This window comes from Hydractinia symbiolongicarpus, chromosome 4, assembly GCF_029227915.1.
Source record: "Hydractinia symbiolongicarpus strain clone_291-10 chromosome 4, HSymV2.1, whole genome shotgun sequence".
NCBI classification, from domain to species: Eukaryota; Metazoa; Cnidaria; class Hydrozoa; order Anthoathecata; family Hydractiniidae; genus Hydractinia; species Hydractinia symbiolongicarpus.
Window position 1 is genome coordinate 9,557,846 of NC_079878.1, and position 23,722 is coordinate 9,581,567.

The 23,722-nt window shown below is 32.8% G+C and overlaps 2 protein-coding genes across 4 annotated transcripts; one reads left to right on the forward strand and one right to left on the reverse strand.

The window, feature by feature from the left end:
- The first annotated feature begins 1,605 nt into the window (after positions 1–1,605).
- Positions 1,606–23,117, forward strand: LOC130641139 (advillin-like). Of its 3 annotated transcripts, none has more exons than XM_057447813.1 (20): positions 1,606–1,754; positions 13,917–14,004; positions 14,238–14,312; positions 14,511–14,576; positions 15,245–15,322; positions 16,094–16,146; positions 16,404–16,506; positions 16,835–16,945; positions 17,779–17,845; positions 17,943–18,102; positions 18,484–18,815; positions 19,170–19,405; positions 19,831–19,917; positions 20,318–20,389; positions 20,523–20,633; positions 20,866–21,111; positions 21,382–21,585; positions 21,834–21,959; positions 22,088–22,252; positions 22,456–23,117. In XM_057447813.1, the coding sequence occupies exons 2-20, from the start codon at positions 13,945–13,947 to the stop codon at positions 22,567–22,569; spliced, it is 2,466 nt and encodes an 821-aa protein (XP_057303796.1). In that variant the 5' UTR covers positions 1,606–1,754; positions 13,917–13,944; the 3' UTR covers positions 22,570–23,117. The 3 variants fall into 3 exon arrangements, with proteins under 3 accessions (XP_057303796.1, XP_057303795.1, XP_057303794.1); XM_057447812.1 differs by lacking the exon at positions 1,606–1,754 and adding an exon at positions 11,795–11,955; XM_057447811.1 differs by lacking the exon at positions 1,606–1,754 and adding an exon at positions 12,525–12,580.
- LOC130642218 (uncharacterized) lies at positions 6,042–6,587 on the reverse strand. Its single transcript, XM_057449305.1, has one exon. The coding sequence runs from the start codon at positions 6,585–6,587 to the stop codon at positions 6,042–6,044; it is 546 nt and encodes a 181-aa protein (XP_057305288.1).
- Positions 23,118–23,722: the final 605 nt, after the last annotated feature.

A 23,722-nucleotide genomic window follows, 5' to 3' on the forward strand; every position in this document is an offset into this window, starting at 1 on the left:
TTAAAATTATGCTCCAGTGCTCAAAAGTACTTGTCTCGTTCCCAGAACTGCTTTCTCGCTTTCCGGATATGCGCTTGCCGATCACACATACTAGAAAGCGAAGTAAAACCATGGGAACAAGGTTGGTGCTTAATCATGTGATTGTGTTCAGATTCCACGCGCACCTCCCTTTTGAGAATTATTGGCCAGTATTTTAATTTCTTTTGTGTAGGTATTATCTTTTTGATGGAGTGTAATTTTCGTATGTATATATTTGTCAATAGATCTGTTTTTTGTTACCAAAGCTTTCGATTGTTTCCATGGTTTGGTGAGCTACAAAGTTTATTTTTAGTCCTGTTGTTGCATAACACACACCCTCGTCGCCAGGGTTTTTTAGCCTTTTTGGTATAAGGGCAAAAACCCTCTGTGGACGAAGGTGGCGTAACACATAGTTTATTAATCTCTTCACTAAATTACAAGATATAGCCACTTCAGCGTTGAAAACACTGTATCAATATGTGCACTGTGTTGTGAAGGTACACATTAGGTTAACACCGGCATTGCCTGCCCAATTTGTCTACCCAAGTTGCTATTACGCAGATAAAGCATTCTTCAACCTCAATTTAAGGGCCTGTAGCGTACGCGTTTCATCCTCATATCAAAAAACGCTACATGCCCTGGAATCGAGGTTGAACATTCTTTTACTATTTAAAGAGAAAATCTTAACACGTTATTTCACACTTCCTTCAAAGCGTTAAATGAACTTCAAGCGCTAACAGTTGTACATCACTAAAAATTTCGTGCCTTTACTTAAGCTGGTAACCCTAAGAACTTCGACGAATAATGTTTGATATGACTTTTCGTTGAGTATCTCACAATCAAATTTCAACGTTCCAAAGTGAATTTGAGAAGCAGTAAAATTTTCTTTTTCCAATATTTCTTTACAAATGCTCGTATAAGGTAGTTTTCTCCATTCGATGGCGTGTTTAAAAAAATAGCGATTCTTGAATGATTTATCTTGCATAAATTATGTGTTAAGTTGATTGTCACATGAACGACTTAGTTTCCAGGCTGATGCAGTACATACGTTAAAGCGTATGTAAGATGTTAGTTTCTATCACAATACTTTTATCCTTGATTAATGAACGGTCACCTCGATAAGCCACCCACCTCGATTAAGTGCCCATCTTGATTTAGCCGCCTAGATCGAATTATTTTCATGTCAGTTTCTCTATTTTTTGCGACGGGTGTTAGTCTTCGGAAAGAGTAGAAATAAAAAATAAAGCTTCCATTTTTTCAGTTTTTATTCGTTTGTTGTTTGAATTACCATAGCTGCTAGATAATTGCCTGTTTTTAAAAATCATACATGGACACATCAGATCTATGTCAATAAGCGTAGCCGCCGATGTAAGGCAAAAAACCATTAGAACATACAAGGTTGCGATAGAAGAATCTTTTTGGCAAAACACGTGGTTGTCGAATATTTAATGAAGACTTAAAAGTAAAAGATACTTGTATATTATTCAAAAATAAGTATGAGAAAAGTTATGTTATTTTTTAAAAAAAAATTAGGGCAGCACCCGGCCGTGAATACTGCAAATCATAAATTGGGCCCTGGGTCTTTTTATTACTTTTTTCCTACGGGGTAAAGTGAGACCTAGTCCTTTTTTCGTTACGAAAGTGAAAGAGTGTTTGTAAAAAACGTAAAACCTTAACTAGGCCAATATTGATTTTTCTGGACACTGATTGGAAGATAAAATATGGTTTTCAGAAAGGTGAGTTTTTATTGTGGATATAAAGATATAAAATACTAAGTGATAGGCAACACGTGTGCATGTGCCAAACAGGTTTATTACAATTTTTTCTTCCTATGTTTTACAAAGTATTTAATGTGTGTCTCTCTGGAAGCACAGTCAAAGGCTTATACTTATGTTGTCTTCTTTGAGATACTAATGTTGAGTTTCTAAATCACCATTTTCCCTCAAAACTTCAAAGAAGAAAGGATTCCCTGATAATGTTCACGTGAGCAACAATACAATCAAAAAAGCGCTGAAAAATCAGTTTGCTATCCGGCGTAATTTTCCCACCTTTATTATTTCTGATCCTTTTTCTGCATTTGAGTTGCTCATTTGACCTTTTTATCCAACTTACGTTTTGATTTATTTGACAATTCATAATGGAAGAACTGGCGGCTATCATTGTTTTAAACAAGTTGTTCGATTCTGATTATGAAAAAGCAACCCTGAAAAAAAAACAAGAAATTGGATGAAACAAAAGGGGATATTTCAGACACTTCACATTTTTTAGCAATTATCTACTTCCTTGACTTTTGCAGACTTATTTCTCCTTTCCAATGTTCACAAATTCTTAACTAACTCACCTGGGTTGTCTTTCGTGGAAGCACCTGCACCTTTCGTGGAAACGCTAACTCACCTAGGATGTCTCTCGTGGAAACACCTACGTCTCTTGTGAATATGCAACCCTCTCAGCAAATCTCGTGGAAACAGCTACATCACAGTGACTCTCATGGAATTACCTACATCTCAGCAAATCTCGTGGATATGCTTACTACCTGCTATTGCGCAACTCATTTGCCTAACAAAGGAAGCTTGATATCCTTGCCAACACGTGCCATCAGTGCTTCTACCTTTGGAAGAAAAACGTGGTAACCACGAATAGCCAAATTAGATCACCAAGATAACCTTGAGGCAAACCAAACTGTCAACAATAAATGATAGGGGAACTAGTTTACTTTAGCTGCTCCTATTTATTGACTATGTTAACTAAGGTATATAGGCGAGGCAATCTGGACGCCTGGATCAACAACAATCCTGGGCAGCACCTTTAGAGTCTGGAATAAGAAGAACACTAGTGTCCATGCCCTGTGACCACCCCTCACACTGGCTCACCAACTTATATTTGAATAAACATTGGGCTTCTATTAACACTAGAGTACTGGATGCTACATTAAAAGTTAAGCCTCTTAACAGGTACAAGTGCTAGCTTCAGCAACTGCAATTAACATATGGTAAACTGTGGGTTCACCACCGTTTACGTATTTCATAAAAATCCAACTAAAAGAGATTATTCCAAATTTAACGAAGATAATTACCTGGCTGATATTAGTGAAATTTCACTATATAAATAATGTTTTATACAAAAATGATATTGATATACAGAATTTCACAACCAATTTATGAATATAATAGAAAAACATGCTCCTTTAAAGACCTACTCTAGCCAGGAAAGTAAATGGTTACGGAAACCATGGATCTCAAAAGGTAAATCCATAGAAAATTACATAGAAATTATTTAATAAAGAGAGACCAAATCTGGTTTCACAGGTATAAATTTTATCGTGATTCAGTGAAAACCCTCATTAAAGCTGGTAAAAAATACACTACTTAAGCTACTTTCAGAAACATCAAAGCAACTCCAAAAAGATTTAGGCAGGAATGAATGAAATTATTCACAAAAAAGTTACAAGAATAGTGAAATCTTTCTCAATGACAATGGTAATATTATAACAGATCAAATAAAAGTAGCAAATAAATTTAATCAATTCTTTGGTGACATTGCTAACAAGTTAGTTAAAAACTACCAAATCCAAATACCAAATTTCAAGATTACTTAAAAACCCCTAATGAACACAGTATATTCCTAAATGAAGCAGAACCAAGTGAAATAGCAAAACTGCTTCTAAATCTGCAGTTATCTATGATATATCCCCTAAGGTACTAAAAATAGGAGCTTATACTTTATGCGTCCCACTGACACAGCTTTCTAATAAATCATTTGAACTTAATCCCGATCCATAAGGCAAATTCTAGGCTAGAAGTAGGCAACTATAGACCAATTTCACTATTACCCCTTATTAGCAAGATACTAGAAAAGGTTATGTATTCCAGACTGATAGAATTCTTTAAACATGAAAAAATACTTTGTAATAGACAATATGGATTTCAAAAAGGTAAATCAACAGAAATGGCAATTCTACATCTACAATCTATAATCATTGATTCACTGGAGAAAGGAGAAACACTGTGTGGTATATTCTTAGACTTTGCTAAAGCCTTCGATACTGTCAACCACAACATTCTTATTCAAGAACTAGAATACTATGTAATTAGGGGAAGAGCTGGTAATTGGATATCTTCATATCTATATAACAGCCAACAATGCGTTTCAATCCAAAATAACACTTCTGAATTAATTATAATAGAAATTGGAGTATCACAAGGCAGTGTGCTAGCGCCACTGCTTTTCTTAATTTATGTATAAGTGACATTGTCAAAGTCTCTGACATTATCACTATGTTGATTGTCTTGGTTACTCAGTAAAAACACACTTATTAATCGAGAATATTGTATTATGGCACATTTTGGTATACAACATCATACGCATGGAACGCAATTTGTAAATTTGGGGAATGGATCGGGATGCCGGGTAAGAAAATAATTAAGTAAGGCAGGACAGATAACGCATGCTGCTAGTAATCATAACAAGGTAATCACATCAAAATGCTTGCCCAAGGCAAAGAGGGTAATTTCCTACGAGTATGCACGTTTTGGTTGCCCCTCACAAGTTTATGTCCTCATGGATCATAATATTGTGAACGGTTTCCAAGGCATGACCCAGATCTCTTCATGCATGAATTACATACTCATATCCTCTATTCACGAGGTACATTTCACAACTAATTATACATTTACTTATCACTTGTAATTAATGATTAATTATTTAGTTTATTAATTATATACTTATTTAATAATTTATTCTCATGCATGAAGGATATTGTTTCTCTTCCACTTCAATCATGAAGGTACACTGCACTTCACTATAAACCGATAATCACATATGGTGTCTTCTGCACCCAATAAACATGTGTTATCAATTATCATGAGCTTAAGGTGGAATGCACAAGCTGGTCCAGTATAATAATAATAATAATAATAATAATAATAATAATAATAATAATAATAATAATAATAATAATAATAATAATAATAATAATAATAATAATAATAATAATAATAATAATAATAATAATAATAAATATTTAAAGTGGCTAGCCCAGAAAATCACAAAAACCTAGAGTTAGTGGATTGTTTCCACTGGGGGCCACTAGAACAAAAAAGAAACAAAAAATGATAAACCTTAGACTGCCTCAGCTCAATCAAACATAGTAACATTTATAATCTGTGAAAATTGAAAAGAAAAAGAATAAAAAACAAAAATTAAAAAGTTAAAAAGTGATCTCCATTAGAATTTGCCAAATACATTAGAGATGGAAGTCTTAAACGATTGGCCCAGCGTGTGTTACCACATAATAATAATATCAAGATTCATAAAAGGGTGTGCCTCACCGTAATGATAATAAGTGATAATAATATCAAGTAATAATAAGATACACAAGCCTCACACACGCATCTGTCCAAATGTTATATGGCTGACGTAGGAAGCCCGACATCCCCAAATTTCCCCAAATTAGTGTGGGTATTGGAGGAAAAAGTCAGTCGTTAGGAGTACCAGTTTATATGTGTCAACAACATACATACATACATACAAAGGAGCCTAGATACACGTAAAACTGTACAATAGCTATAAAAAGCAAATAACAGTCTATGGCCAAAGAAACACGAAGTCATAATACTTGACATATATAAAATCCATATTACGACACGAATTGTGTATGTAACCACAGGACCTAGTCTAGTAATTTTAATACAATAAATAACAAAGATCACTCTGTAAATTTAAATGGATCGAATGTCCCACAACTTAGGCACGTCAGTGAGGTTGGCCATTTTAGAACACCACTGTGTTAACACTTTATTGGGAAGATGAATATATCGACGATAACAGTCGCTGGACCACCTGCCTAAGATCTTAATGGCAGAGTCTGGAATACCGCAAGGTGCTGCGGCAGAGGCCCCACCAATCCTGAAGCTATGCGTATTGAGATCGGGCCCATTTACACTAATTTTTACAAAGGCAGAAACTAACTTCCTGGTAACAAATTCGCCGTTGGAGAGAACAAACCAAGGACCCTGATGAGTACCTCAGTACACAAGAAATTGAGAGAAAGCTTTGACAGGACACAAATCACCCTTAATCCTCCCAAACCTAATTTGAAATGTTTTCCTACAGGGATGGGTTTTAGAACTTTTGATAGTCATATAAAGAGTATTGTTGCAAGGTGAGAAGCTAAACTCGGATTGGGACAAGTGAATATGGGGATCAAAATTGGTTTTGGAAGGGCAAACATATTCCGAAACTCTTAACAGACCAAACAAGGCAAACAAAATAAGGCATCGCCACATAGCTTTGTCACAAAATGAAAAACATGAATTGTTGATAAATCTTAGCATTTCGTGTAGGTGGGAGGGCGTGATTGGCAGTCTCTGGCGGCTTACAACATTCTCAGTTCGCCGAATACCCCTTATTACGTAGTACAATTTTCCCATGTCAGATATCTTTTCGGAAAATCCACAGATTAGACTTTGGTACTGTATCCCACACAAGTACACCTTAATAGTAGCATATTTGACCCACGTTGACATAAAAGTGACATAGAGCTGAAGGTGGGATTCAATGAGCGGAAACATCCGGATAGAGGCGTGGTGGCAAAACATTCTGTAGGATGAGAGTCCAGAACGGTAGGTAAGTCTGGTGTTTGGCGATAAAGCAGCATCGAAGAGGTAATTCATTGTCACACTAAGCATTCAGAGATTGACGAGGGGATAGGAGTAGGAAGCTCTTCGACGTATGGGCACTGCTCTTTGAACTTTGCGACCTGTAAATGCGAAAGTATTTTGCATAAATATTAAAAGTGCCACAAATGTGGCGCATCAGCAAATTTATGTTGTGATTTGCCGTAAAATAAAACAACACACGAACAAGTTTCATGATGTGCTCACATTTGCACAACCAGTACTCCATATGCGGACAATGGCCTCGTTGTCTGTGAAAATGATAACCTGGGTATCAGACCACTTCTCACCCCACGAATGTACCACTATAACAACCGCAAGCAACTCAAGAAAGGTAATGCTGTAATTGTTGGTGTTGTAAAAAGGGATGGAAAACCATTTCCCATTGTAAAAACCGCCTAAACCACTCATGGAAGCATCTGTAAACATGTTTAAACTTTCTGATGTGAGGAATGATGTTTGGATGACCGCCATCCCGTTCCAACTGGGTAAAAAATTCAGCCACCACTCAATGTCCTTGCGGGATTCCGATGTAACGAAAATGTGATGGTAAAGGCTACTTACAGTAGTAGAAAGGTCAATTAACCAGCAAAAGACAACAATCCTATGAGTGATCAGATCAAATAAAAGTAGCAAATAAATTTAATCAATTCTTTGGTGACATTGCTAACAAGTTAGATGAAAACTACCAAATCCAAATACCAAATTTCAAGATTACTTAAAAAACCCTAATGAATACAGTGTATTCCTAAATGAAGCAGAACCAAGTGAAATAGCAAAACTGCTTCTAAATCTGCAGTTATCTATAATATATCCCCTAAGGTACTAAAAATAGGAGCTTATACTTTATGCGTCCCACTGACACAGCTTTCTAATAAATCATTTGAACTTAATCCCGATCCATAAGGCAAATTCTAGGCTAGAAGTAGGCAACTATAGACCAATTTCACTATTACCCCTTATTAGCAAGATACTAGAAAAGGTCATGTATTCCAGACTGATAGAATTCTTTAAACATGAAAAAATACTTTGTAATAGACAATATGGATTTCAAAAAGGTAAATCAACAGAAATGGCAATTCTAGATCTACAATCTATAATCATTGATTCACTGGAGAAAGGAGAAACACTGTGTGGTATATTCTTAGACTTTGCTAAAGCCTTCGATACTGTCAACCACAACATTCTTATTCAAGAACTAGAATACTATGGAATTAGGGGAAGAGCTGGTAATTGGATATCTTCATATCTATATAACAGCCAACAATGCGTTTCAATCCAAAATAACACTGAATTAATTACAATAGAAATTGGAGTATCACAAGGCAGTGTGCTAGCGCCACTGCTCTTCTTAATTTATGTATAAGTGACATTGTCAAAGTCTCTGACATTATCACTTTGTTCTTGTTTGCAGATGACACTAGTATTTTTTACTCAAATAAGAATAGAGTAGAATTGGAACGAATTTTGAATATAGAATTGAACAAGCTATCTGATTGGCTTACAGCTAATAAACTTAGCCTAAATGTAGGGAAATCTACTGTCATAATATTTAGACCAAGGAATGCAAAAAATAACCTGGACTCTAACCTGAAAATAACGATATGCAAATAAAAGAAACTGACTGCGTTAAATATCTCGGTATCTTAATAGACAACAAAATTATATTCACCCAACAGACATGCATAATAAATCAGAATTGAATAGAGGAAACTCTCTGCTTGCAAAACTCAAACACTTTGTTCCACACCAGTTACTTAAAAGCTTATACTATGCTCATTTCCATTCATTTTTAGGTTATGGTATCCTAGTATGGAGCACTACTGTACAAGGTAACCTTCAGGAATTAAGCAATACACAAGATAAGGCTGTCAGAATAATGAACTTCTGCAATAAAACTACTATAACAGCTCCTTTATACAAGGAAATGAATATATTACCCATTACTACTAATGTAAAATTAGCATCAGCGAAATTGATCTGGAGAATCTCTAACAATTGCGTAGCTGACAAAAAAATGTTTTTCGAACATGGTCTCCTAATTAACAAAAGAGATAAGGAAAAAATTATCAATCCTCATAGAAACACAGAGGTAGCCGAAAGCTTTATAACATATAAAGGAGTAATCAATTGGAATCGTGGCATTCCAACTACAATAAAAAAAGCAAATTCTCTTGAAACCTTTAGAAATCTTACAAACAACATCTTCTTGCAACAATTTAAAATAAAAAAAAACCTGAAACCAAATATCATTGTAATCACTCATTTTAACTACTCTGTATTCCTAACATGTTTCTACATTCTAAAACACTACTATACAGATTTTTACTAGAATCAGTCTTTGACCCGTGTCATCACATAAACGCTTTCACTGCGCCCTGCATGAAAAAAACGGAAAACAAATTGGTACTGAGCTTGTTTAATCTTTCATGATTTTTCTCAGTATCAACAACCTAAATATGTTGTCTTCTTTGAACTATATATTTCTAGTGTATATTTATCCTATGGAATTGGGCATACGTTTTTATAGTGAAAGTTATATTTCTATAGTTGTTAAATATACTAAATATAGTTTATTGTATAAATTTAATATATATATTATATAGTATTTGTAACATGGTTAACGGCTGAAATATATACATTCTACTCTACTCTACTCTATTTTTTAAACAATAGTAAACAGACTCATGAATATTAAAATATTATATGGGATTGTAATGTAGCTCAGGGATTGTACAGTTACAGGATTTTATTAAGAAACATTTTGTATTTATTTAAATTGGGTTGTTTAAATAAAGCTGTTTCTGTCAACAAACAATGTATATATATTACATACATATAGATGCATCCTATATTGGTACACATGTGCAGATATAGGATGCATCTAAAATGTCAAACAAATGATGACACAACAAACCATTAATTTACATTACTTCTCCTATTGCATTTATTTATTATCATTGCATTTAAAACATAGCTCATGTATTCAAAAATGTGAAAAGAATTAATGTAAGAAAGCTCTTTGGTATCTACCCCCTATTCAACTATAGTACATATTTTTCATTAAGCTTCAAAATTCAGAAATTGATTTTGTTAAAAACGGTTTCTGATTCCAGATTATTAAAAGAGAATTAAATCAGGTTTCTAAAACTGGGCTATCTACCTAATCCAGAACCAATGAGTTAATGATGTCACTAAAAACCGTTTAAACTTCATTATTTCTGTAACTGTTTGTCTAAAAGCACATAATTATGTAAATTTTCCTGATTGGATTTTCAGCTGTATATATAAAATGGAAGTATTTGGTATCAAAATTTGTCAGTACGCACATGAATTCATGCCAATGTCATCAAGATTTTAGTTTTCACAATGGTAAAAGTGTTTTTGCGGTCGTTTTACCCCCCCCCCCCCATTCAGTTATCATATTTCCTTTCTAAAACGCTAAATTATGTATTTATGCCCTTGGAAAATGACAGTTGCAGTAAACTTCACTCTTCACTAACATCTGTTAAACATTTAGATTGTGACAATGCATTTGACAACAATTTCCTATTTGGGTTCATTTAATTTCCTTGATTCCCTGTATTGTGAGATTTTCGGACCATTTCTTTGTTTAGTTTGGTAGACCCCCTTTCTTTTTTTTCCAATTATTTACATCAATGTTTTTAGGTTCTTTGTTTTTAAGTCCTCTCATTTAGATGTCCTCTGTATATTTTACAAGGTATATATTTCAAAAGATTGATTTGTTGATGCAAGTGACCATATCAGTAAGGTCATGCCCAGCATTTTGCTTTCTCAAGATTGAATTGGTTCACAATCTGCTAGCTTGATTGAATAAACTCTTGTAACAAACTGTTTTCGCATGATGTCATGATCCTTGGCTGTCACTGGCCCCAAACATAGCACTTTTGTACATGTTAATGTCTTTGAGAATGTTTTTTTTTATATGAAAATACTATTGTTTGTGGAAAATATTACAGAATTAAGCAAAAGGAGACAAAAGAAAAAAACAAAATTTTCTTCCAATTATGCTATTGGATTGTTAGAGATCTCTCACAAAGCTGGAAAGACCTGCTTGAAAATGCATAGGAACTATTTTAAACATCAATAAAATTCAGTTCTAAAATTGTAGCACCTGAATCAATAAAACTGTGACAATATTTTAAGCGTCTGTTCAAATATCTCCGAATCTTCTCAAAAACAATAAAGAAATCATAAAAGGATTCCTAAATCTCATTTTTTGCTGTTACGTTTTTAAATTAAACTTTAAACTATTTGTTATTAAACAAACAAATGATGTCAATGGGCTGTTACCTATTCTTATGTTATTTTGTTTTGTGAACCAGAAATTTAAAAAAATATTTCTTCTGAGGTTTATTCTATTTTAAAACAGTGTGGCAATTCTGTACAGTCCAATAATCCGGACAACATGCACTTCATAAAAATATATGGGCGAGCTTTATGGTACAGAATTAGTGAAGCTTATCACATTAAAATATGATTCACTGTTGCTTTAGTTACAACTTTATTTCAATTTCTTTTCTCTTTGATTCTTTTTTCGTAGGTGCTATAATATCTTAATTTTAAAGAAAAACTTAGAGGTAAAGTGTTGTGACATTTTCACCTGCTAAGAATATTATTTTTTTAAACATTTTCAATTGAAATAAGGTCAATTATGTAACTGCTTTATATATCACTGAACTTCAATCGAAATGATCTTTTAATAAATATTTTGTGAAAATGCAACGCTGTATATAAAATCCAGCTTTAAGTTTTGCTAAAACTTAATTGTGCTTTTAAAACATTAGTTAATAATAGTTAACTAATAATATAAAATTATGCAATTTAAAAACATGACTATAAAGTGATAAATAAATTCCAAAAATTACTCTTTTGAAAGGGTGTTAACTAATAAAAATTATTTTATATTTGACAGCTTTATAGAATTGATTTGAAATGTAGTGTCTTAATTCTAGTTATAAATACTTTATAACTTTATTCATGTCGATTAGGGAAATAGTATGAACAGGTCGATTAATATTGTATGAGCGAAATTGAGTTGTATACATGAATGTATGATAAAATAGAAACGAATCTCCAGAACTGAATGGTGCTTTCACCATTTACAGAGCTGAGAAGCAAAGCAGAGAAGCTTTTCTTTACGTATACTCTGAGAGGGTGTGCATATGTATAGGACATATATTTTAAAGAAAACTTTTTTATGAGTATATATTTGTGATTCAACGGAAATGATTGTGGCTGGGTAAGTGTGTAACTATATTTCAACCTTCTCTGTGTGTCCTGCAAAATAGTAAACAAAGTAAAATTTAATAGTGAGTTTTAGTATCCTCAAGTGATCTATTCTTTTAAAACGTTTTGTGAAAGTTAATAGCAACATTAAGCATAATTTGATAGGTAATGTTTTAGTAATAATTATTATTATAATTTCCTAAAAAAATTTCTAAATGTTAGATAAAATGCAATTCTAGATTTAAAATAAAATTATCAAGCAGCTTTGGAAGACATCACAGTATAAACTGGACCTTAGGTATCCTGCAAGAACTATACTCATAGCTTGATAACTTAACCTCATACAAAGCATCTCAATAAGAACTGTATTTACTTATTGAATAGCAAGCTTGTCAGAGAAAATACTTTTAAAGTTATTTTGAATTATCTTCTATTGAATTTATAACAAAGGGTATTCTAAACATCACAAGTAATCATATTTTTTAACCTAGTAACTCTCATTAAATTAATTAACATTATTAAAATGTAATTGCTAATAACACACTACCTAACAAGTTATGTCCAAGCTGTTTTTTATAATTATGTATGAACAAAAACTATGAATGTGTAATAAACATGATTTCGAATCACAATCATACGTAAGTTGTTTTTATTCACTGCAAAACTTGTTTTTAAAATTTACCTTGTACGAAAAAAAACGTTGATTTTGTTACTTTTATAGTATATATTTCTTTGTAATGATTTAATAGTTTGGTTGTTGCATAAAATTCTAGTAGCAACAGTCCTTTATTGTTTGCTTCTAAATTAGTTTGTTTACAGAAGCAAATAAATTTTTTGTTTTTTTCTTTGTAATTTAGTTTGTCTTAGGCTCTAACAACAAAGGTGTCATGACTATTCTTTTTATGAATCTAAAACAAGAAATGTCACTCCATTACATGTGCAAGAGCTCATCTTCCCTAAATTTAGTTTTAAGCTGTTTTTAAGATTCACAACTTATAAAAATTTTATAAGCATCTATTTCAGTGATAAATTATTTAAACATGACTACAACTCATTCTCATAATTTTTATTCACTCTTTAATTCAACAATTGTTTATCTTCTATTAGTGTGGTGTATTAACAACATTTACTGCTTTTATGTGTAACTTAAAAAACTCTTTAAGCTTTTTACGTAATGTGATTTGTGCATGACTTGAGATTTTTTATCATGCATGTAAAAAATTTAAAATGTGCTTATGGTGCCATTGCTGCTTTTATTCCTAATAAGATTGTTTATTTTTTTATTGGTTCAGAAATGCAAGTAAAAAATAAAAAAGCAAACAAACAAATAAATAAATAAATATATGTAAATAAATAAAAACTTTGAACTCTAAAAGACTGAAAGTTTAAAATCCACATGCAACAGATCTTGTTTACATTCTTAGTCCTTAAAAGAAACTATCTTTTTATAGCTAGAAACTACCTGGATATCAAGAAATAGAATGTTAAACTTGCAAAGAATGACAGAAAATAAATCTAGCAGTAATCAAGTTAATTCTATCAGAAAAGGGAATTTATAAAATAGGATTTCGTTTATATTTAAGTTATGTTTGCATTGAACAAAATAATTGTTTAATAAATATAATTTAAATTTTGGAAATTCTTTTCATGTTTTTATCATTATATAATTGTTAAAAAATACCTCACCCTTAGAAGATGTAGACGATTTTCTAACGAAGTTAAGATTTGCTTAACATATAAAACACTAAACTTTCCAAATTTTTTTTAAATTTTTTTTGAAAAAAGCTAAGTACAGGCTAGAATTTTTTTGTTTGTTCTAAAATTTTTGGCCTAAATTAAAGCTTCATGCCCTTAAAATTTGCAAATTTTAAGTTTGATCTAATTTGAGTTATTTCTCAGCATATTCTTGATCAGCCTTTAACAAAAATTTATAATCTAAATTTAACGCAATGCTGAAAATTCTTTATACCATAGACAACAGAATCATGAGCCACCAAAAGGCATGGATCCTGCATTTCGTGGTATCAATGCAAAAGCAGGACTGACAGTGTGGAGAGTTGAGGTGAGAATATTTTCTTTCTTTGGATAAAATTTGTTCTTTTTAAAATTCCTATGCTGGTTCATATTCCCCAATTCTTGTTCTGTTATTTTCTTTTTTTCTCTTTCTTTACTATAAATGAATAAACAAATCAATCAATAGATGAATGAATGAATGTGCAAACGAAGAAATAAAAACTTCTTGATCCTTAAATATTGTTATCACTTTTTCACTTTATGTTAAAATTTTATTTCTAGAATTTTGGACTTAATAAGCTACCCGAAGCACAATACGGTCAGTTTCATGATGGCGATTCCTACCTTGTCTTGCAGGTATACTCGAATTATTAACTCAAGTGTGAATATATTTTACTCATGTTAAATAAATCATAGATTAAATCATGGATTAGATGTAAACATAGATAAATGTCGAATAATTACATGATGCAAAATTTTTTTTTCTTGTATGCACTTGCTTTAATTTGAAGATGACCTGATAATATAAGTTTGCACAAATTAATTATTTTAAAGGCTGAAGGAAGGCAGAGTCCATACAACTACCATGTTCATTTTTGGCTTGGAAAGAAAACATCTCAGGTAACACAATAACATTCATATTTTATATAACTGCAACTCCTGTAAGATACCGATCATTAATGTCCCAAATTTATCAATATTTTTTTGTTCTTAAAAGAAACCACTTGTAACTATGCAGGCTGAATTAAAGGATTTCGAACTGACTAGTTTGAAGACAAGCTTATAAACAATATAAGACCAGCCCATATTTCCATTATGAGTCATTCTACTTATACTTACCGTCAAACACCAAAATTAGAAGTTCTGTCAATTGCTTAACCAACCTTTTTATTGTTCACATGACAACAATTTTTAATTTTTTGTAACTTTAGTCTTGAGTTATGAGATCTAAAAGAAGATAACCATTTTTTATTAATGAGTGTGTTTTCTTATTATTTATTTATCAATGGTATTACTAAAGATCTGTTTCCATGTAAAAGGGGAACATAGTTTTACATGATTTCACATGGTTACATTTCCCCATTCCATATTCCATACTGTGACTTAAAATTAATGAAGATTTTGTTTAGTAAAAATCTCCCGACCTTTTTTTCTATAAAAACTTTCCAACCTAAATAGAAGTAAACTGCAAATGGGGACAATGATAACCTCTGGGGAAAATTCCAACTTTTAATTGTTTTTAAAAAGGTTAGGTTAGCTTTGGTAACCCGTTATTTTATTTTAAACAGGATGAAGCTGGCACTGCAGCATTAAAAGCTGTTGAATTAGATGACGTTCTTGGTGGTGCTCCAACCCAATACAGAGAGGTAAAATAGAAGGCATCTTTTAATTTTCATAATGACCAACTAGTAGCCTTGTGGTAGAGCATTCGCTTCTAGTGCAGGAGGTCTTAAGCCAAGTCATGCCAGAGAATATAAAGTTAATCTATCCTTTCTGCTTAGTGTTCAGCATGAGAATAGGATTGTTATCTTAGGCGGTTGTCTAGTTGAGCGATTGCTGTGCTTTCACGACTTTTGTAGCTCACATAGGAGCTTTAAATGCACTAGGATCCCCTTCGGTATAACAATGATTGAAAGCTATATGGAGACTAAAGTCAGTTAATAAGATTAGTCATGGAAGAATATGATATAAATAAATTCGCAATTTTTGAGTGTAAGAGAAAAAAATTAATTTCTTTTCTATCCAATAAGGCGTTCTTAAATTTAATTTTTTTTAATAGCGAATCTTTTTGTGAGAGAATAACTCTATATAAATTTGGAATATATATATATATACATATATCTAATAAAAATATCTGCTACATCATTTGAAAATTCCGTCTGTATTTTAACAAAAAAATAGTTGTAGAACTCTGAAATCATTAGGGCTTTGAATGCAACAATACTGGTACCAACATAACATTTTCTGTAGTCGAATTCTAAGTTTATTATAAAATTCCTATAAATGTCTTAAAATTCTCATAAAGTGTATCACATGAATAAGATAGTTAGGGTATTCAAGTACTTTCGCTCAACGTAGACATTCGAATACTTTTTCTGGAGAGCATATTTTTATATAATGTTTGCTTATATTTTAAGATTCAACATCATGAAAGCAGAAGATTTGTCTCGTATTTTCCAAAAGGTCTCAAGTAAGTTAGGTTTTTGTTGACGCTTAACTAATAAACTCATGTGTAAGTTTTCGTTTGGTCTTGTGTTGACAAATTATGTTCAGTGAGGTCAGATTTCGTTCCTGAAGACTTGGAATGATTTTTTTTGTAATAAAACCAATGTCTGATGAATTAATATGTTGAATAATCTCTATTTAAATCTTTAGCTAATGTTATAAAGTAGACTATGAGAATTTTTTCAAAGATTGGTTTGTTGTGATTAATGTTTATTTTTGTAGATACGCTGAGGGTGGTGTAAGAAGTGGTTTTAAAAAAGTCGAAAAACAATCTAGAAAACGACTGCTGCAAGTAAAAGGGAGAAAAAGACCAAGAGTTTTTGAGGTATTTATTGTTGTTGTTGTTATTGTTGTTATTGTGGTCGTTAAACGAACTTTGGAATGTGTTGCTATTAGTATTAATCCAGGACAAATAGTCCTTCGGAGTTGACGTCATAAAGAAGTGTTTTTTGATTAGAACTCGAAATTGAGAGAACTTATATAATCATTTTCTTTCCCTTTTTAACGTTTTGAATCATGTTGTTTGAAATTTTTAAGTAAAAGGTTTTAAAAAATGAAAGTACACGTTGAATTTGAGAGAGATGTTTATTGAAGCTTTATGTTTCACCACCTTTTAGACAGAATTGTAATATTTATATGAAATTGCTTTTTAGGTTCCCTTGCATTCTGATTCATTAAACAGAGGTGATGTGTTTATTCTTGACAATGGTGCGAAAATTTGGGTGTGGTGTGGAGCAGAAAGTAACCGTGCTGAACGAAGAAAGGTATGCACATGCTGTGAAAGCTCTATTTTAGCTTTATAGAAGTACTAAATAAAGTCACAGCCTTTTCAATTCGATTTTTCACGACTGCAAAAAAAATTCATTTGCTTTTTTTCTTAATGCGGCAATTTTTGACGCTGACAAGAAATTAGAAATAGCTGTATCATCTTGCCTTAAAGGCCTATCTCCACTAGATGATATTTATTACGATCAACGGAAAGTGAAGAAACACACCTCAATGAAATTACATTCTAGAACGATTTTTTCAAATTCAAGATGACTGATGTTAACATGCGTTACATGTTTTTACTTCGAAGAAGACTGCTATTACATTATTAATATTTTTTATAATTCATATTAATATTTGCTTGATTTGTACTAAGAAGTTACAGAACTATTTCACAAAATTTCACAGATAACACAACACGACCATACCCTTCGGCTGCCATCTTTAAATTATTCTTAAAACATTTTGCTATCTGATTTTTTTTCTACCTTTTGTATTGGGATAAAACTTGACGATCGCTTATCCCTTAAAGAACAGTAGAAAACACTCCTACTTTTCGTCAGCCGATTTTTTTCTTTTATGCATGTGTCGTCACGAAATATTTAACGATCGTCGTGACAATCGTGTAGTGGAGATCCTCTTTAAATGTGTGTTACTTTTATTTTTTAAAAACCTATATAGATGTGACTTGAATCCTGAGAATATGAAAAAGTGATACCTCCATTGGGGTGTACTATATGCTGTGACCAGAAAAATAGTAAATAGAGTTAAAAGATCATAAAAAGTTGTTTGTTTTTGTTTTTACAATGCTCTTATGTTTACCTTGTAGGCAACAGAGATTGCACGTGCTTTACGTGATAATGACAGAGCGGGAAAATCACATGTTATGGTTGTCGGTAGGTACTGCATGTAATTTTCACATAGCTCAATCCTGTTATTATTGTGGAATATGAGTATAAAGGGTGTTTTCAAAACTTGTGATTCGTTATATAGATGATGATCCGATGGCGCGACCACAGAAGGACAATAAGAATGACAGCCTGTCGTTATTCTATAGTGACCTAGGGTCATATGGACGAATTAAACCAGCAGGCGAGAGAGGATCTGATGAAAGAGTTGAACGTGAAAAGATGGGTAATACAACGTTACACAGGTAAACACTAAAAACTCAAGCCAATGATATGTTTACTGTATGTATTCTGTGTTTTGAAATCAATAAATAAATGCGTCATCACTCATGCTAGTATGCAAATGCCTCTAAAATTGTCAGAGGTGAATATATAAGCCTGTTCAACTTATTTGTGATTTGTTAGAAGTAGGAATACCAATAATTAAATAATTTTTTTTTAGATTTGCCCCATAGATTTTCCTTAACTTTATGTTTTACACCCCAAATAGTCGAAAAGTTTAAAAATTACTCACCCTCGATAACACTTCATATATCAAAAAACATGTGATAACTTCAAAATGTATTTTACTGTTGTTAAGACCATGACCTTTACGTGACAACTGGTGGAATGGTTCTTTTTTTCAGAGTATCAGATTCCAGTGGGCAAATGAGAGTCACTGAAATCGCCACTGGCAATCTTAAGTACGAAATGTTGGATACAGCCGATAGTTTTATTCTCGACCAAGGTGGTACGGCGTTGTATGTTTGGGTTGGTAAGAAGTCAACAAAAGAGGAGAAGTTGCAGGGTATGAAAGTAGCTGTTAATTTCCTGCGCAGTAAGAAGTATCCTGACTACACACAGGTTACTATGGTAAAGCAAGGATCTGAGCTTTCTTTGTTCAAACAATGCTTCGTTAACTGGCCACAAGCGGTGATGAACTTTCAAAATAAAACCTATCATGCCGGTCGAGGGATTGGTGAGTATTTTCTATGTAGTTGTGGGCAAAACCGCCCCACAATTCCACCGTCATAACTCCTGTGATTAGGTTCTTATGAAAAGTGCTTACGTTTTGTAAAGAGGATGAACTGGGTTACAAAACAGACCAAATATGTAGGTCCTTGCCTTAGCCGCCAATTGCAACTCAATATTTAAAATAAAGCTAAATATTTTTTGACCAAAAAAGACCTTTCAAAAACATGTGTGAATTCTTTGAATTGGGTATATCCTAGCTATTACATAATTTTTGTTGTTGCTGTTGTTGCTGTTGATCCTTGTTTTTTTTTATTTTTGACCAAATCCCAAACATTAACTTAATAACAATAATTTTTAGCTCAAGTTCAACAAACAAAGTTTGACGCAGCAACCCTTCATCAGCGACAAAAACGTCAAGATGAGAAGATGTTTGATGATGGAAATGGAAAAATTGATATATGGCGCGTTGAAAACTTTAAATTAGTTCCACAACCTAAAGAGATGTTGGGAACTTTCTTTGGTGGCGATTGTTACGTTATTCTCTACACTTACCAGAAGAACAAGAAGGAGATGTATCTTATATATTACTGGCTGGTATGTTCATTTTTTGCTAATTTTTTCTCCACAATGAAGTTTCAAAACAATGCCAATTAATTCGCAAATAATTGATGTTGGTGGTGAATATAATACATGGATGTATAAGAAAAATAAAAGCCAATGAGACTATATTTCTCGTTTGTTGTTTCAACTTTTTTTTTGTTGTATCCAAGGGGTTCGAACAGTTTGTTTCTAAGTAACATTTACGAAACTGAGTGGATATTAGTTAAGAATTTGACTTTTGAAGTGAGGGGACAGAAAAAACATAGGTTAAAAATACCACCCTAACACTGCCTAGCCATTCTTTTTGAGTAACTGAATTTTTAAAAAGACAAGTTATCTTTTCCCTCTGTGAACCTAATGAGCACCAGATATTGTCTTCATATGAGAATCATATAAAACGTCATGACTATTCTGTATAGGGCTTAGACAGCACTGCAGATGAACAAGGGACTGCAGCCGCAATGACGGTGAAGATGGATGACAGTTTGGGAGGGGCTGCTGTACAGGTTAGTATTTTTGATATTTTTGCGAAAGTCATGTATCTGCTTTGCGTCCGCTTATGTTCTTATAATGACATTGCAATATGGCGACACACAGATGGAAAATGAAAAACTCTAGGTGTCCCTCGATAAAATGGATTTAAACTTTTTTTTGTTTATAGACTTTTTATTTTTCGGGTTAACTTTTTATAACCAAAACTTGAATTTGAATTATTTTGAAACAGGAATATTTTTAGTAACATTGTTTTTTTTTTTTTTTTGTATTTCCAATATATTTTCACAAAATAAGGAAATAATTACGCTCTTAAAAAAGGCGGGAAAGAAATCAGTATATCGTATTTTTCAAAATTCTTTTAAAAGGCAACAAACTGGAAATGGTTACTTACTGAATATAGTTTTTTTTTAGATTCGCGTAGTTCAAGGTAAAGAACCTGAACATTTTTTGAAAATATTTAAAGGAAAGATGATTGTTTACAGGGTAAGACGTCTTTCTTCTTGTTTTTTACTGTTCTAAACAATTTCCGAACATTTATAACCGAATCAATACCAACAAAATTGGTAATTTTAAACTTCATCATTTTCTGATTTTTATAAAATGCGATACTTCCCAGGGTGGAAAATCGAGCGGATTCCGTGGACATCAAGCGGAAGTACAACAAAGTGGAATACCTCGCTTGTTTCAAGTTCGAGGAATGGGTGCTGACAAAAAGAAGGCTCTCGAGGTAACAAAAATAGATTGTCTTTATGAGTTATCCTTTATCTATTTGTATCACTTCTTTGATATTCGTTAGCGCTGTTTGATTTACACTAATACTCTGGTTCGATATTTAGATATTCTATATCCGCCATAGTGTCTTCTTTTTTACTTGTAGGAAAAACCCCAGCATATGCGTTTTTCTTAAGTTTGTCTTAATTAAACCTGATTTTATCTTTCAACATTTCATATTTTTTTAGGTAGAAGCAGTTGCTGCGTCACTTAACTCTAACGATGTTTTTGTCTTGCTTACACCACGCGAAGGATTTCTGTGGTACGGTAAAGGGTGTAGCGGTGACGAGAGAGAGTTGGGTAAAGAGTTGGCCGCACGCATTGCACCACGATTTGCAGAAGATTTCACAAAAGTTTTAGAAAATAAAGAGCCCGCTGAATTCTGGGATTTGCTTGGCGGACCAGGAGAATACTCAAGCGGACACTATTTTGAAGTATGTAAAAGTTTTGACTTAGCCAAATTCACTTTATTGGAGATTTCCTTGATCTCGATGCTTGCATAATCAAGAGTGTCAATTTGAAAGTGTTATAAAAGATATTTAGTGAGTGAGAAATTTCTCAGAACCTTAACAGCAAATGGAAATTTTTCAGACTTTGTATTATCCGTAGTGCGATGTTTCCATACGAGGCCTTTCGTCAGAGCAGATTGCTAAAAAGCATCCTCGATGTAAAATGATATAACATCTTTTATTTTCCTTTTTCAGCAAGAGATACCAGAATACCCACCCCGTCTCTTTTTATGTTCGAATGCATCTGGAAGATTCGAAGTGGAGGAGATCTTTAATTTCACCCAATCAGATATGGAGTATGACGACATCATGTTATTAGATACGCATGATAGCATATTCATATGGGTCGGAAAAGATTCCAATACGGTTGAAAAGAAGGAAGCAATGCGCACAGCCATTGTAAGTACATTTTATGTGTTCTCACTTGCAGATGGTTTTATTGAGACTATCACACTAACTTTGTTGGTCCTAAGTGGGCATCTTAAGGTTACAAACATAAAGGGTGGTAAAATATTAGGGCCCGTGAAAAATTTTAGACTGCAAAGTTTGGGCCAATGAAGCAAGTTCTCGGAGAGATTACCAATATCACATCCATTTTAGAGGACTCATAAATAAGCATTGCGTATGATTCTATGTGTAATGTTTAGGAATATGTTAAATCGGATCCAGCAGGGCGAGATCCTGACAGAGTACAAATCATGGTAGTGAAACAAGGCTTCGAACCTCCACAAATGACTGGATGCTTTCCTTCTTGGGATGACAATGTATTTGCTGTGAGTTGTTGTCATGTTTTCGTATTTTTCTTTCCTATTTTTTCTGAAGTAAATAAAAACACCATTGTCTCGAATAGGCGAGACTATAGATTTTCGGTGTTTTAATACGTTTTTCTTTGTATTTATAGCATGGGAAAAGCTACGAAGAACTAAAACGCGAGTTAAACGACGAAAACGCGGGTGTAACTTTCGTGCAAGAGGAATTAAGCAAGTTTTCCTTTGATCGGAAGTATCCATTGAAGGTTTTACAGCAAGAAGAAGTCCCAGAAGGTGTCGACCCGACGAGAAAAGAGGTAAATGTTTAAAAAGCTCTATGTGGGAGCGTTTGAAAAACTCCGTGCGGAAGCGTCTGTGCGTACAAAAATTTACACTCAACTTCAAGGAAGCCTTCGATTGTTTATAACAGGTGCATCTTTTTACAACGAGCTTCCTGTAAGTAACACAATTCAGTGAGATTTTGTTAAAATACTTTACTATATTTTTATTGTTTTTTTAGTACTATTTAAGTCCTGAAGAATTTCACGAAGTGTTCGGCATGTCTTTAAATCAGTACGAAGGTATACCACAATGGAAGAAAGACATTCTGAAGAAGAAATTTTCATTGTTTTAATTTATTATCCACGCACACTAGATCTTTGCTAGAATGTTTCTCAATTAGTATATTTATTTGATTTTGCCTCGATTAATAATCATTCTGTTTTGATCAATAATTTGTGTTGATGTCGACCGAAATGTTTCAGGCTGCCATTGTGTGTGCCCGTACTGCAACGTCTTACTTGCGTACAGACACACAGAATTGCATGCTGTTTGGTGCAACCATAATCGTCCATGGTCATACTTCCCTTTAATTATGTTATCATAAACTCACTTTGTTTTCTTTTGAATAGCTGTATATTTCTTTTTCATGTACATATACATTATAGTAAGCATCTATTTAGTTAATGCACATTTCACCTGTTTATCTCCACAATAATTACCAGCTGTGTATTTATTATCTCCGTAATGTTTGTGGTAGTGGTATTTATTTATCTCCCTTATATTATTATTATTATTATTCTAGGTAGTATTTTTTGTGTAAACAGCGCCTTAAAAAAGTGCGTATTTTTTATTGGTCTACTTGAATTGTTATTATTACGAAATAGATTTCATTAAATTTGATGTTGTCTATTATGATTTATTCTATTTTGCGAATTACATATTTTTGTGAAGCAACAACCTTTCTTAAGAAGATCCAGTCATATTGATCACCGTGAAAAAAGATGCATTTATTATTTATGTATGACAAGATGCGGTACGTATGCTACACTAAGTAGATTTTTTAGGCTCGTTCTACGCTAAGTGATTTTCTTTAAAAAAACTGCTTCATGCGGTACGTATGCTACACTAAGTAGATTTTTTAGGCTCGTTCTACGCTAAGTGATTTTCTTTAAAAAAAACTGCTTCTGTAAACAGGAAGTTTTAATCTTATTTTTCTTTGGTCCCTAGAGGATCTCGAAAAAAGCATCTCGTGATATTACTTTACTGCGAAAACTACAGTGCTAAGGAGTTAATATTAAATATTGAAGAAGAAATCTTAAAACCTCTAATGACGGTCCGCAACTCTTTTATATATAAACTACGATTGTAATTGGGAACGAAACAAAAAGGATTGGGAACGAAACAAAAAGGATTGGGAACGAAAAAAAAAAGGATTGGAAATAAGTGACATTGGAAATATAAAATGGTTTTTGGGACCAAAGTATTAGTCATTATTCCAAGCTCCA